This window comes from Puma concolor, chromosome B3, assembly GCF_028749965.1.
Source record: "Puma concolor isolate L17-30 chromosome B3, mPumCon1.1.hap2, whole genome shotgun sequence".
Lineage (NCBI taxonomy): Eukaryota > Metazoa > Chordata > Mammalia > Carnivora > Felidae > Puma > Puma concolor.
This window is the reverse complement of record NC_141672.1, coordinates 90,114,211-90,128,932: the sequence shown is the minus strand read 5'-3', so window position 1 is coordinate 90,128,932 and position 14,722 is coordinate 90,114,211. Positions and strand designations below refer to the sequence as shown.

At 39.0% G+C, this 14,722-nt stretch overlaps 1 protein-coding gene across 1 annotated transcript in view; it reads left to right on the top strand.

Annotated features, from left to right (window-relative positions):
* SPG11 (SPG11 vesicle trafficking associated, spatacsin) overlaps positions 1-14,722 on the top strand; it is an 88,038-nt gene that overhangs the window by 43,609 nt on the left and 29,707 nt on the right. Inside the window, exons 17-25 of the mRNA XM_025920087.2 lie at positions 893-999; positions 2,686-2,831; positions 4,707-4,868; positions 6,978-7,044; positions 10,143-10,308; positions 11,725-11,930; positions 12,195-12,303; positions 13,328-13,487; positions 14,090-14,362. Coding sequence (XP_025775872.2) covers positions 893-999; positions 2,686-2,831; positions 4,707-4,868; positions 6,978-7,044; positions 10,143-10,308; positions 11,725-11,930; positions 12,195-12,303; positions 13,328-13,487; positions 14,090-14,362 — 1,396 coding nt within the window. The remainder of the gene's footprint in view (positions 1-892; positions 1,000-2,685; positions 2,832-4,706; positions 4,869-6,977; positions 7,045-10,142; positions 10,309-11,724; positions 11,931-12,194; positions 12,304-13,327; positions 13,488-14,089; positions 14,363-14,722) is intronic.

Below are 14,722 nucleotides of genomic sequence, written 5' to 3'. Positions count from 1 at the left end.
AGGTATACTCTTAAATTGATACTTAGATAGATAGATATACATCTATGTGTACTGCCCAAGATCACTCTGGCTGCTCTGAATTGCTGTTGGGTCAGTGCTAACAAGACTATGTCTCTAATATAGGAGTACTTACAGTGTTCCTGGCACTAGACTAAGTACTTTACATGCATTATCTCATCTAATTTTCACAAAAGGCCTATCGGGTGGTTATTCCAATCTCCATTACACAGATGAGGAAACTGAAGCATTGAGAGAGGCCAAGTGCCTTACTTACAGCACATGGCTCTCATAAATGGCACAGCCAGATTTAATTCTACTTAGATTTGATTCCAGAGTCCACCCTTAGGTGCTAATGAGAACCTTTTTATTTTATTTTGTGTATTAAAGACTAAGAATTCAAATAGATGGTATTTTTCTGGTTCGTATCATTGAAGCTTATTTAGACACAGAAATGTTTTCCCCAAAGCTGCTGGTAAGAGAAGATTTAGAAGTCATACATTCAAAGGATCTATCCTGAGACTTAATTCCTCGGTCCTAGCTTCTCTGTAGTTGTGGAAGTTTTTAAAAGCCTCTGAAGTTTGAAAATGCTGACAAGTTTTTGTTGTTTAAAATAATAAAATATGACAGGACAAGGTATCTGTTAATCTTACAGAGTTGGTAAAATTTCATCATGGAAGTAAACACATTATAAATAAAATTATCTGTCTCTAAATTTTTCTCTATTTCTAGACGATAAATAATAAGTAAAACACAACACAAGATTGGAGTATATTATATTTACTTTTAATTCTGAAATTCCTTTTTAAATGCTAGTTATCATCTGGGGCAAACATGATTGTAACCGTCTTATTTTGTGTGCTAACCAGAGTTTGTTCCTTTGTTTTATATACAGACTTAATCCTTCAAATTGTCCCTTTTTGGAAAAAAGCGAATTATATGAAGCTCACCCTTGGTTTGAATTTTTAGTTCAGTGTCGACAAGTTTCCAGTAATTTAACAGGTATGGGTGTACTGTATTAAATACAAAAATGTCGGGGTGCCTGGGTGGGTCAGTCGGTCAAGCATCCAACTTTGGTTCAGGTCATGATCTCGTGCTTCATGAGTTCAAGCCCCTCTTTGGGCTCTGTGCTGACAGCTCAGAGCCTGGACCCTGCTTTGGATTCTATGTCCCCTTCTCTCTTTGCCCTTTCCTTGCTCATGCTGTCTCTTAACAACAACAACAAAAAAAAGTCTGGCTAAATGGTCTGTTATTTTTTTTTTTTTTTAATTTTTTTTTTCAACGTTTATTTATTTTTTGGGGGACAGAGAGAGACAGAGCATGAATGGGGGAGGGGCAGAGAGAGGGAGACACAGAATCGGAAACAGGCTCCAGGCTCTGAGCCATCAGCCCAGAGCCCGACGCGGGGCTCGAACTCACGGACCGCGAGATCGTGACCTGGCTGAAGTCTGACGCTTAACCAACTGCGCCACCCAGGCGCCCCCTAAATGGTCTGTTAAATGGCACATAATTTGTGTTCTCTAAATAAATCATTTGTCTATAGACAAACATCTGACTATAACCTAGGTTCAAGCTTTGTTTAAAAAACAGAAGACCAAAAATGTTGCCCTCTTGCCAGCCAAGAAAAGCTGGACAGCATGTGTGCTAGTGTTCCCTTCCCCCTCAGCCTCAGGCTTGTTCTTTCTGGATATGTCTCATCTTACCAGTTTATCACAGGGTGAATTCCTGCTCTGGTAATGACACCCTTTTTCTGTGAAGAAGTGGTCTGTCTTCCAGGTGTCTGCCCTGAATTTTTTAGTAAGTAACTCCAGATGGAATTTAAAAAAAAAACCACAGTATGTCTGGATTGTTCTGTCTTATGTAGTGGAGCTGCTGAAGGAGAGCTTTGCTCTGGTTATAATCAGAAAAGCCCTGTAACCCCCGCCCCCCTTGAGGGTTTAGCTGGTATTATTCCAGAGACTCCACTTGGGAAAGGGGACAGGCAAAGCCACTAACACAGGCAAGGAATGTCAACAGCCAATCTTTCACTTTTATGTAATTCTGGGTTTTTTTGCAATATAAAGAATTTTTTCATAATGTGGGTTGGGGTTTTTGTTTTGTTTTGTTTTTGATGTTGATAATATGTTTATTGTAAAGAAAAATTGGACGCCACAGACAACTATCAAAAGGTAAAACTCTGCAGGTAGATAGCCTAGGTAGATAATCATCCACAGGCAACTCTTGATCTGTCTTCATGTATTTTGTTCTGGTTATTTTCTCTATCCTTTTTTTTCTTTTTAGCCTGCATTCATCCAACAAATGTTTATTAAGCTCCCACATCGTGACAGTCTATCTGTGAGAGTCAGTATTTCAGGCATTGATTTGTATGAGCTCTTTGCTGAAGACATTAATTTTAGGTTATCATTTGTTGTTAATTTGTTGTTAAAATTCCACACCCCGCCCCCCCCCCCCCCAGTTCATTACTTCCTTTTAGTTTTCTTTTGTTTATCTCAGTTGTTTGAACAGTTGTTTGTCTCAGTTGTTTAAATAGAAGTTTATTTTTATTTGGACAAATCTCTCGTTTTCCCTTTTGATGTTTTCTTATTGCTTTTAAACTTAGAAAGTCCTTCATACTGTGGATAGGGAAAATTTTCTTCTCAGAATTATATAACTCTCTTAAGGAAAAAAACCTACTCTTTTGTTTTCCAGATCCCAAATTGATCTTCCAGGCTAGCCTTGCAAATGCTCAGATACTGATTCCCAGCAACCAGGCCAGTGTAAGCAGTATGCTGTTGGAAGGACATACTCTCCTGGCCCTTGCTACTACAATGTATGCCCCTGGGGGTGTCAGCCAGGTACGGATAACACTTTTACCTGTTATTGCAAAATAGGACTGATTTTAAATTTAGCAGAAATATCTATGGATTTTCTAGACCTCCTGTGATATTCAAGTATAACTACTTATAAGTATCTCATATTAAAGAGCATAAAACAAAGGATGAAGTTTTATATTTTATATTATATCCTCTTAAGTTGAAAGGGAACTAATATGTGGTGTAGAGATTCTTTCTTTCTTTCTTTCTTTCTTTCTTTCTTTCTTTCTTTCTTTCTTTCTCTTTCTTTCTCTTTCTCTCTCTCTCTCTCTCTCTCTCTCTCTCTCTCTCTCTCTCTCTATGGATTTCAGAAGCCTTGTATTAGTCAGGGTTCTCCAGAGAAACAGAATCAAGTGTGTGTGTGTGTGTGTATATCTGGTATTTATTTATTTTTTTAAGTTTATTTTTTTGAGAGAGAGTACAGGCAAGGGAGGAGCAGAGAGAAGGAGAGACAGAAGCAGGCTCCGCACCACCAGTGCAGAGCCCTAGGAGGGGCTCCAACTCATGAACTGTGAGATCATGACCTGAGCCGAGATCAAGAGTCAGACTCTAAACTGACTGAGCCACCTAGGTGCCCCTACCTTTGTTTTTTAAACTCCAGGTTTGTTTTAAGGATAGCACGTCAGTTTCTGATTGCTCCTGGGAGTAACTGTATTTTAGATGTGTGGCTTAGGAATTACTGTCTACTATTTGTACTCTTAGGCAAAAAGGAAATCATAATTTTTAGCTATCCATATAAACTCTTAAGGGACCCAGTGGAAATTTGCCCATCTCTGCTTCTTTGTAAGTATAGTATGCCTGGTTAGAGGGAACTGAATTAAGGATGCTGTTTAACATCTAATCCTTAAAAGCTTCTTACTGATGCTAATTTAATATTAATACTACATCCTCCAGATTATTGCAATGTATTTTAATTCATATGGTTATCTATTCCTCTGTTTATAATCACCTGTCAAAAAATAGTCATAGAATAACTTGAGCACTGAGGGAGAAAAACCTAGGTAGGAGTCATCTAGTCAAGTGGTTTTCTTTTTCCTTTAAAAATATTTACTATTGGGGCGCCTGGGTGGCTCAGTCGGTTAAGCGTCTGACTTCGGCTCAGGTCACGATCTCGTGTTATGTGAGTTCGAGCCCCACATCAGGCTCTGTGCTGACTGCTCAGAGCCTGGAGCCTGTTTCAGATTCTGTGTCTCCCTCTCTCTCTGACCCTCCCCCATTCATGCTCTGTCTCTCTCTGTCTCAAAAATAAATAAACGTTAAAAAAAAAAATTTTTTTTTTAAATAAAAATATTTACTATTTAATCTTTAAATATTTTAAGGGGTGCCAGGGTGGCTCAGCTGGTTGAGCATCTGACTCTTGATTTCATTTCAGGTCATGATCCCAGGGTCATAGGATTGAGCCTCATGTCAGGCTCCATGCTGAGTGCGGAGCCTGCTAAGATGGTCTCTCTCTCTCGCTCCCTTTTCCTCTGTTCCTCTCCCCTGCTCACACATGTGCTCTCTAAATAAATTAAATAAATAAAATTTTAAAAAATAAAAAATACTCTAAACATATTAGTAGCAGAGCCTTTTTTCAAACAGTTTTTTCACATATAGTTTGAAAACCACTGATCTAGTTGAACTTCCTAATCTTATAGGTGAGGAAACTGAGGCCTGATGTTGAATATCTGGCCCAGGGTCACCAGCTAGCTTTTCCTAGAACCAGAATGAGAACTCTTGGCTTCTAACTCCTTGACCATTGGTTTTTTCACTTCCATGTATTTTTTCAAGCTAACCTTGTTTCATTCTTGTGAAAAAAAAACTTAAATTTGGGAAAGAGAAAACCCTTACTCTGTACCATGTGATCTTTTTATTTAGGTTGTTCAGAATGATGAAAATGAGACCTGTTTGAAGAAAGTAGATCCCCAGTTACTGAAGATGGCATTAACTCCTTATCCCAAGCTAAAAACTGCTCTATTCCCACAGTATACTGCCTCTAATGTCCTGCCACCTGATATTACACTTTACCACCTTATGCAGGTACAGTATTTAGGTGGATGGTATGGAGGGGTATCAGTCAAGGTTCAGCCAGGAAAACAGAAACCTACTCTGGGTCTTTCAATGTTTATTACTTCTTTTTGAGAGAAACAGAGTGCAAGCAGGGGAGGGGCAGAGAGACAGGGAGACACAGAATAAAGCAGGCTCCAGGCTCTGAGCTGTCAGCACAGATCCCGTGTGGGGGCCCAAACTCCTCAACCGCAATATCGTGACCTGAGCCAAAGTCAGACACTTAACCGACTGAGCCACCCAGCTGCCCCTACCCTGGGTCTTTCAAATAGGAAATTACACTGTAACAGCAGAAGGGAGAATCCAAACATGCCCTGGTGAGACAACCCAAAAACTGATGAAGAAGGAAGCCGTCAACACTCCTAAGGCTGCAAGAACAGTGCAAGAAAGGGGTGTTATCAGAACCCAGAAGCTGGAGCTGTCTCTGGGAGCTAATCTGACAACCTGGCTGTCTAATGAGAGCTGGAAACAGAAGGTGGAGCTGGAACCTTGGAGGAGATACCCCAGAAAACAAAGAAGGAAAAAAATACCTGGTTTCTCCCCTCTTCCCACCTTTAGTATCCATGTTGTTCTCTGGGCTAACCCTACTGGTAGCCAAAGGGCAAATGAGCTTGGGCAATGCAGTTCTCTATAGGGGAAAGGTGGAAATGGATCTGAGAGCGGATAGTTGGCCAGCATACTTGTCTGCTGCTTTCATCAAAAGCATTCTACACAGATAACTTGGGTCTCTCTCTTCTCAGTGAATCGAGTTATTTGTTTATTTAAATCAGTGCTTCTTAACCATTCTCAGGACAAAACCTCTTTAAGAATGTGAGTCCTTTACCCAGAAAAACTGCACATATATGTATAAGTTTGCATATATTTTCGAGGAATTCATATACCCTGAAACCTATTCAGGGATCTTCTGTTATGAACACATTCTTTTGTTCATTTCTCATTTCCGAGGGCTTTTGCTTTTTTTCTTGAGGTGCGCATATTTCCCATTAGGGTCTTTAATTCAACATAAATGCTATAATCTATAAAGGTACAAAATTTCTCCAGTGTGAACAGTCCTTAATTTATAGAGTAGTCCTGCTCAGAATGCTCACTCCCCATGTGGGTGCCACTCCATGAACTGCTTGTTGCTGGGATGTGATGAGATTAGGATCTTGAACTATTATATAAATCTATGTTACTAAGTACACGGTTCAGTTCAGCAGGCTTTTGTTGTGTTTTTTTGTTTTGTTGTTTGGTCTGTGTAGCAAGACACTCTTGAAGCAGGAAGCATTTAGCTGGATTTAAAGTTATTGCAAGTTTCTTATCTTATTGCAGACCAGTAACACTGGTATAAACTTTAAGTGGATTATACCAAAGCAGTTGCACTGCCTAAAGTGGATTCAATCAGCCTAGAACATAAGTGATTCAGGTTGTTCTTTATTCTGTTCTCAAGTTGACTGATGCAATTTTTTAGTCGTATTACTTTATGAAAAGTAGCCCTTCCTTAACAGACCACAAATTCTTATTTAATTTTAAATCAAAGCTGCTTTTTCCTTAGCCACTCACATCTTGACTTAAAAGTTTTATTTTCTCCTTTATCTTTTCTACCATCTGTTGATCATCTTTGCTAAATCTTTGGCTTAGACAAATTTCAAACAGCTATGGCTCCCAGCTTTCAAACCTTTTCTGACTGGCTTAACAACTTCCTGCCCTCTTTTTTCTTTGATGGCAGTGGTGGTTCATTCACCACATTCCTCTAACCTTTGATCTACTTTTCCTCTTTCCTTTCTAGTCCTGCCTTAGCTTACATTGTCTTGTTTACATGGTAACATTTTCTAGCCTCTTCTCTTGCTTTTGGATTCCAAAAGTATTTCAAAAATCCATTTACATTATGATTGATGTTGTTTGAACCGAAAGAGAGTACACTTGAAAGTGTCTCATGCATTCTTTTTTTTTTTTTTTTTTGTAAGTTGGGCTCAGAGAATTTATGTTCAGAAAGATAAGGTTGAAGAAGGGAAGCAGACTACCTGTGAAGTCTTTTCATACAGTTTGTTTACTTATTTTAGAGTCAATTAACTTTTAATTCTGACTTCTCCCCTTTTTCAGTCATTATTGCCCTTTGATCCTAGCAGATTGTTTGGCTGGCAATCTGCCAACACACTGGCTATAGGAGGTAAGTCATTATAGGTATTTAGGGCTTTAGAAGTTAAGTATTTCAGCAGTGTTGACAGTAGAAGTTAATTTATGTAAGGCCAATCCAGTTTTTTTCTCTGCTTTTTTTTGTTTTGTTTTTTGAGAGAGAGCATATGTGCATGAGTGAGTGGGTGATTGGGGGAGGAACAATGGAGAGGAAGAGAGACTCTTAATTAGGCACCATGCCCAGTGTGGAGCCCAGTGTAGAGCTCGATCTCATGACCCATCATGAGATCATGACCTGAGGTGAAATCAAGAGTTGGTTGCTTAACTGACGGCTGCCAGGCACCCCTTACTGCTTTCCATTTTAAAAATAAAGATATATTCCGATGGAAAACATTTTCTAGGAGACTGAACTGAAAACATTTCGTGAGTTAAAAGTAATTGTAATACATCACTAGTGCTATTCTTGCCGAGAAATATAAGATGTATTATCCTAAAGTGTATCTGTATTATCTATCTACTTAAATTTCTCCCTTTCCAAAAATCCCTGTTTGCAGTATAGTATTATAAATAAGATTAAGAGCATAGGTGTTGGCTTTAGACAAATCCTGGCTCGATCTTGGGTAAGTGACGTAAGCTTTCTTCAGTTCCCTACAAAATAAGGTTAATAACAGTGCCCACCTCACGTATTACATGAGAATGACAGGAGACAAAGTATTTAAAAAGCTCTTGGAAGGGGCGCCTGGGTGGCGCAGTCAGTTAAGCGTCCGACTTCAGCCAGGTCACGATCTCACGGTCCGGGAGTTCGAGCCCCGCGTCAGGCCCTGGGCTGATGGCTCAGAGCCTGGAGCCTGTTTCCGATTCTGTGTCTCCCTCTCTCTCTGCCCCTCCCCCGTTCATGCTCTGTCTCTCTCTGTCCCAAAAATAAATAAACGTTGAAAAAAAATTAAAAAAAAAAAAAAAAGCTCTTGGAGCTCCTGGCTCATGGTAAGCACCAGAGGCATACACATTGCTGTTCTTATTAGACCAGAAGCACTTCTCTGATTTTTTTTTTTTTTTTTTTTTTTTTTTTGGTGCCATGCTTAAACTCTACTTTTTCTTTTTTACTTTTAAATTTAGGGTTAGCTTTTAATGTCATGGTACTTGTGGTGTCTCTGCCGATATTACTCTGAAGTAGGCTTCAGATTAGCACTTTGCACATAATGTATACCCTGTAAATATTTATGGACATGCATAAAAATGAATTTTCTAATGTGTCCATTTTGTAATTTCAAATTTCAATATATTTAACTCACCTAGTGCCCAGAGCTCGTGCAGTGCCAGACCTGTAATAGATGTTCAATAAATATTTGTTGATGGCTGAATATAGTAGTGCGTATTGCATTCTCAAATGAAAATACTTTCTTAATCTCAGCGAAGTTACTACTAGAGTGTAGACTGATTCCCCTGTGCTGTTCTAATGCCTCCAACTCCAACAACTTCACCAGAATCCTGACCCCCTTTTGGAGACTGAGCATCGTACTGGGTACACTTGGGGAAAAGAGAGGAAGTTAAAGGCATATTCCCTGCCTGGTGTTTGGAAATATTTAAAGAAATAAAGCATAAAGTAAATGAAACAATTATAAAAACATAATGTGGATTTATGAGATTGGAGAATTGTATTTAATTAGAATGTTTATACTTTTTTTTTTCATATGGTCTTACCACTGAAAAGAGATGTAGGGTGACTGCGAGGTGACTTGGCTTCTGTGTCAGGCCAGAGAAAATTACCTTTTGGGTAGAATTTTTTCTTGGATACCCTCTCCATACTAGCCCTCAGCTGCTAAAAGATCACGGTCTTACTTGAATTAAAAACTGAAGTTAGCTGATTTGGTGCTAGGCAGTGCTATATACTTCACATGTATTTAGCAAATATTTAATGAGTGAATGAACAGTTTTATGTGTAATTACTAGTTACCAAAGTCACTGTGTTCTCACAAAGAATATAGATAAGGCATGTGACAATTTTTTAATCTCAAAGGTGGTAGACTTTTAAGTAATAGCTTTGTTAGATGACAGACACCTCTCTTCAAGTCTGTCTGTCTGTCTTTTTCTTTTTTTTAAGAACCAAGTTACAGTATAAAAAAATCCTTTTTTTAGAGGATAATTTTTTTTTTTTTTTTTTTTTTCAGAAATAGGCTTTGAACTTTGAAAATAAGAGCAGATGAAGTTTTCCAAGAACTTGTTCCTTAACAGTTCAAAATATGGTTTCAGGGGTGCCTGGGTGTCTCAGTCAGTTGAGCATTCAACTCAATTTTGTCTCAGGTCATGATCTCACAGTTCATGAGCTTGAACCCCGCATCTGGCTCTGCACTGAAAGCACGGAGTCCTTGGGATTCTCTGTCTCCCTCTCTCTCCTCCCCTCCCCTGCTTGCACGCACAGGTGTTCTCTCTCTCTCTCTCAAAAATATAAATAAATGTTAAAAATATACATTTAGAAGAAAACAAAAATGTTATTTCATTTTTTTTTTTTATAGGTAGTGAGTGGCCTAAGAGGCAATTAAAGATTAGGGCTTGACAGAAGTGGTTATTTCATACTAACTTGTCACACGCAAACATCTTCTGACTTCAGATTTCTCTAGAGAGGAAAAAATGTTTTTTCTGTTATTTTCATGGGCACAGAGTAACTTTAAACTGAGCTACTCTGCTAATCTTAGAAAGATGGTATCATCATATAGCTAATAAGGTCCTATATGAAAACATCATCAGAAACTATAGCTAGTGATAAACGGAAATTGTAGAATGGTATTAATATGAAGAAAAGGATGTTCTTAAAACCGTTTACTGGAGGAAGGTATAGTGAGTTGGCCTTGGTGAATAGAGGACTCATATAAATACGTTATGAAGGGATTTCATTGTGTTAGGAGCTGCATGAATGAATTGTAAAGCTCTTTTTGCAGATCATCGGCAGAGATTTTACAGGCTAAAGGATTATTGCCATTGTGAACTTAAATGATCATCAAATATAGAATTACAGCATATAAAATAAGTTCTGTGAGGAACTTTTACCATTGCAGAGTTAAGTTTCCCACGTACAAATTTGGAATTGATCATGGTGAAGTGAAGAGGATTAATATTGCTTTACTTTCCCCCCAGATGCAGGGAGTCATCTCCCGCATTTTTCTAGCCCTGACCTGGTTAATAAGTATGCTATAGTGGAACGTCTGAATTTTGCTTATTATTTACAACATGGACGGCCTTCGTTTGCATTTGGTACTTTTCTGGTCCAGGAATTAACCAAGAGCAAGACTCCCAAGCAGCTGTGAGTATTTAAAACATAATTTGTACTCTTAATAAAAGGCATATCTGAGTATTTTTCACATGTATTTGAAAAAAAATTCTGAAAATATATCACAGTTAAATAATTATATCTGGCTAGTAATTTAGTGTTCTTTTTTTTCCCCTTTGTGCTTTTCTGTATATCCCAAGTGTGGGGAATTTAGTGTATCTTTGTTAATAGGAAAAAAGATAATAAAGATAATATTAAAAGATTCTTTTTATGTCTTTTAAAATTCTGTTTAAAACAGAAAAATGACCCAGGAGCTTGCCAAATATTAGTGGTTCCTCTAAAGAGGGAATTGTATATATAATAAGATGTGAATTCTGTATTTATGATCTTCATTTTTTATAATTCACTTTTATAAAGTACAGAATTTGGAGAAGTATTTTATATAATCAGCTAAATATAGATTTACTTTATTGATTTGTCTTATAGCTAACAAAGTAATGCATTTTTATGGTAAAATGTTCAAGTAATTCAGAATGGTGAAAAATGAAAGATAAAAGTCCCTGAGTCTCCTGTCTTCATCCTACATAGTAAATTAATACGGTTATTTTTGTGTGCATCTGTCCTTGAAATTTGTCTACGCTTGTAAAACTAATATAAACGGGGACACTTGGGTGATTCAGTCAGTTAAGTGTCTCTTGATTTCTTTTTTTTTTTTTTAATTTTTTTTTTTCAACGTTTATTTATTTTTGGGACAGAGAGAGACAGAGCATGAACGGGGGAGGGGCAGAGAGAGAGAGAGACACAGAATCGGAAACAGGCTCCAGGCTCTGAGCCATCAGCCCAGAGCCTGACGCGGGGCTCGAACTCACGGACCGCGAGATCGTGACCTGGCTGAAGTCGGACGCTTAACCGACTGCGCCACCCAGGTGCCCCAATCTTGATTTCAACTCAGGTCATGATCTCACAATTCTAAGATCGAGCCCCGTATGAGGGTCTGTACTGACAGCATGGAGCCTGCCTAGGATTCTCCCTCTCTCTCTGCTCCTCCCATGTGTGTGTGCTCTCTATCTAAAAATAAACATTAAAAAGAAATTTTAAAACCTAATATGTCAAGTTTAATTGGCATTAATTTTCTTGGTAGTATGTATATATATTCATAATTGATAAGATCACAAGTTGACAGTCTTTCAGAAGTTCTGTGTTCCTTGGATGAAGTTGGAAGCAAGAATAATTTGGCTTATAAACAGGTGTTTTAGGAGAAGGTGAAATGTACGGGAATGGGGAGCTATGGAGACAACTAAAAACTGCCAAGAACTTAAATGGGTGTGTGCAGGGGGCAAAAATCATAGGTGTCTGACGCTTCATGTATCACTGTGTAATTCTGGCTGCTCTTCCTGTTGAGAAACAATTTTCATATCCTAATGTGATTTTGATTTCTTCCTTTTTCAGGGTCCAACAAGTAGGCAATGAAGCCTATGTTTTAGGACTCTCCTCCTTCTACGTACCTTCAATAGCAGCTGCGTGTGTTTGTTTCTTAGAACTGCTTGGCCTTGACAGCCTAAAGCTCAGAGTTGATATGAAAGTGGCCAATATAATTTTGAGCTACAAGTGTAGAAATGAAGATGCTCAGTACAGCTGTGTCAGAGAGTCTCTAGGTACAGCACCTTTTCTATCTGGGGTTTGTTTTGTTCAGGGGACAAGGGATGAATAGGTCTGAGGCACTGGATTATGAGTGGTTGGGGGAGAAACAGTTACCTTCCTGTCTCATTCTTTTCCGGCAGAATGTTTGCACTTTATCTCACTTTTTTTGGGCCTTTCAATTAGGTTCTGAAATGGCCCAAGGCCACACTCTTCAAACAGAAATTCCCAGTGCCTGACCCTTTCTCTTCACCATATTTTATTGTTTATATTTCTTACAGCTGAAAAACTATCTAAACTGGCTATGGGTGAAAAGGCAACCATAGAAGAATTGCTTATTCTTTTAGAAGAAGGTATATGGAGCAGCATTCAGCAGCAGGAAATAAATAGGTTTGTTGAATTGCAACCTCAGTCTTTTTTCCAGCAAACTTTAATCTTCCAAGCTGTGTTTGCCTAGTCTTTCTTCTAACGCCTCACATATTTTTATCAATCCTTTCAAGTCTTCTTACTCAGCCAGCGTATAGCAGATACTTGGTAAATGGACAAGGATTTTAATTTCTTCTTGCCATTAGTAAAAGGAGGGTGAAGATAATTATTCACTCTTTAGAGATAGAGTTTCCAAGAGATGGAAAAGTGCTCTGTCTCCTCCACTGTCCTGCTGGTCAGAGGAATCTCTTAAGTGTCACATATTGAAATCATTTAAGAAGGTGTGGGATGGATCTCACAAAATTTGACTCTAAGTGATGTCCTTAATTTTTTCTTCCTAATGTATGTTAGTTGATAATGAAAGTTGAGGTGACCATCTATCCACAAAAACCCCTCTACATACACATTTATGCCATCTTTCCTCTGTGCTACGCCACCTGGGGTAACCCTGGGGTGACCCCAGACTGTGGGGAGGCACACTATTCTCCTATACCTGCTGTCAATGGCTCTGTTTTCAGCAGTTTCCTGCTGCCAGTAGGAACAGGTACTCCCTGTCTATAGCCATACCACTCTGAACGCACCTGATCTAGGAACAGGTACTCCCCACTTAGGAAGCCCATGCACTTGTCTGCACTCTGATACTGTAAATCATGCAAAAACAGTTAAGCACTCAGGAAGTGTCTTGACTGACTGTTTATGCATTTCTCCTTAAGATTGTATATAGCTACTATATCTACTGATAGATACTTGGCTGATAAAAGAAATGAATTCTGCTAGTATACTAAGAAAGCTTTTGTGTTATGGGTACAGGAGTCCTCTTTTTTTCCACCACTGTTTTCCAGAACAGCCTACTAAACATTGATATTTGTTGAAAGGCTTTTTAGAACATATGCTGTGGTTAAATTTATTTAGTGTTTACTAATTTTCCAGTTTAAAATTAAAGGTATATCTTAACAAGTTTGTTTTTTCCTCTACTGCCCAATTACAGGATATCTAGTGAATCTAGCAGCCAGTGGGCATTAGCGGTACAGTTCTGCAGGATCCACAATGTAAAACTGAGCACATCTTATCTCAGAGAATGTGCCAAAGCAAATGATTGGTTACAGTTCATTATTCACAGTCAACTCCATAACTATCACCCAGAGGAGGTAAGCCACCATTTGTTCCCAACTATTCAAGAAGAGGAAATTAGAAGACTTCTGGAAAGAAAAATAGTGTTCTTTCTGTTGTGTATACCTAGGCTTTTGTTTTATATGATGCTACTATTTTTACTAAGATTTCAGTGGATTGGCTTCAGTTAAAGGACTAGTCATTAGGGGTGCCTGGGTGGCTCAGTCAGTTAAGTGTTCGACTTCGGCTCAGGTTGTGATCTCACGGTTCGTGGGTTCGAGCCCCGCGTCGGGCTCTGTGCGGACAGCTCAGACCTTAGAGCCTGCTTCAGATTCTGTGTCTCTCTCTCTTTCTCTCTGCAGCCCCACCCCCTCATGCTCTATCTCAAAAATAAATAAACATTAAAAATGTTTTTTTTAAAAACGGACTGATCATTAGTATTAAAGAGCTGAAGGAAGAGGTTTTTGTGACTCCAGATTGAATATGGAAATTCACTGCAAAGCAATAAATTACTTTGTAAAATTCCATGGTCACTTCCCCTGCACGCAGTTCAGGGTGAGAAAGACAAATTTGCCTCTGCTATTCTCTAACATTTTTCATCTCCAGGTGAAATTGTCTTTTTTAATCGTCTGTTTTCTAGGTGAAATCTCTTCTTCAATATTTCAGTCCTGTCCTTGAAGACCACTTAAGATTGGCTTTTGAGAACTTGCCCTTAGTGTCCAACTCCAGGATGGACAGTGATCAAGTCTGCAACAGGTCCCCCCAGGAATTCCAGGGAAACAAAGAAGAGATGACTGATCTCTTTGAAGTTCTGCTCCAGTGCTCGGAGGAGCCAAACTCCGGGTCCTGGCTCCTAGCTGAAGCGGTGAAACAACAGGCCCCTATTCTTAGTGTCTTGGCCTCATGTCTCCAGGTGAGGATAATGAAAAACCTAAATTAAGGACCCAGAGAGCAAGAGGAACAGTGGAGAGGGACTGGGAAGGCTGCTAATCAGAGAGGAAGTGGGGTGATGATGTGAGGCTCCAGCCTGTGTTTTCAAGGCCACTGTCACTTTTGTGCTTTTCCAGCTTAGGCTCCAGGCCATCTAATAGTACACTTTCTTGTACGTTGATACTCAATAACTCGGGTGATCAGAGCCTTGCTTCCTGGTTGGCAAACAGAAGGGACCCTGCCTCTTGAGCAAAGAAGTGGGATGCTGTAGCCAGCCCCTTGATCAGCCTTTCTGTGGAAGGCTGTCTTGTTTTCTTATACTTTGTATTTCCACAACTTCCAT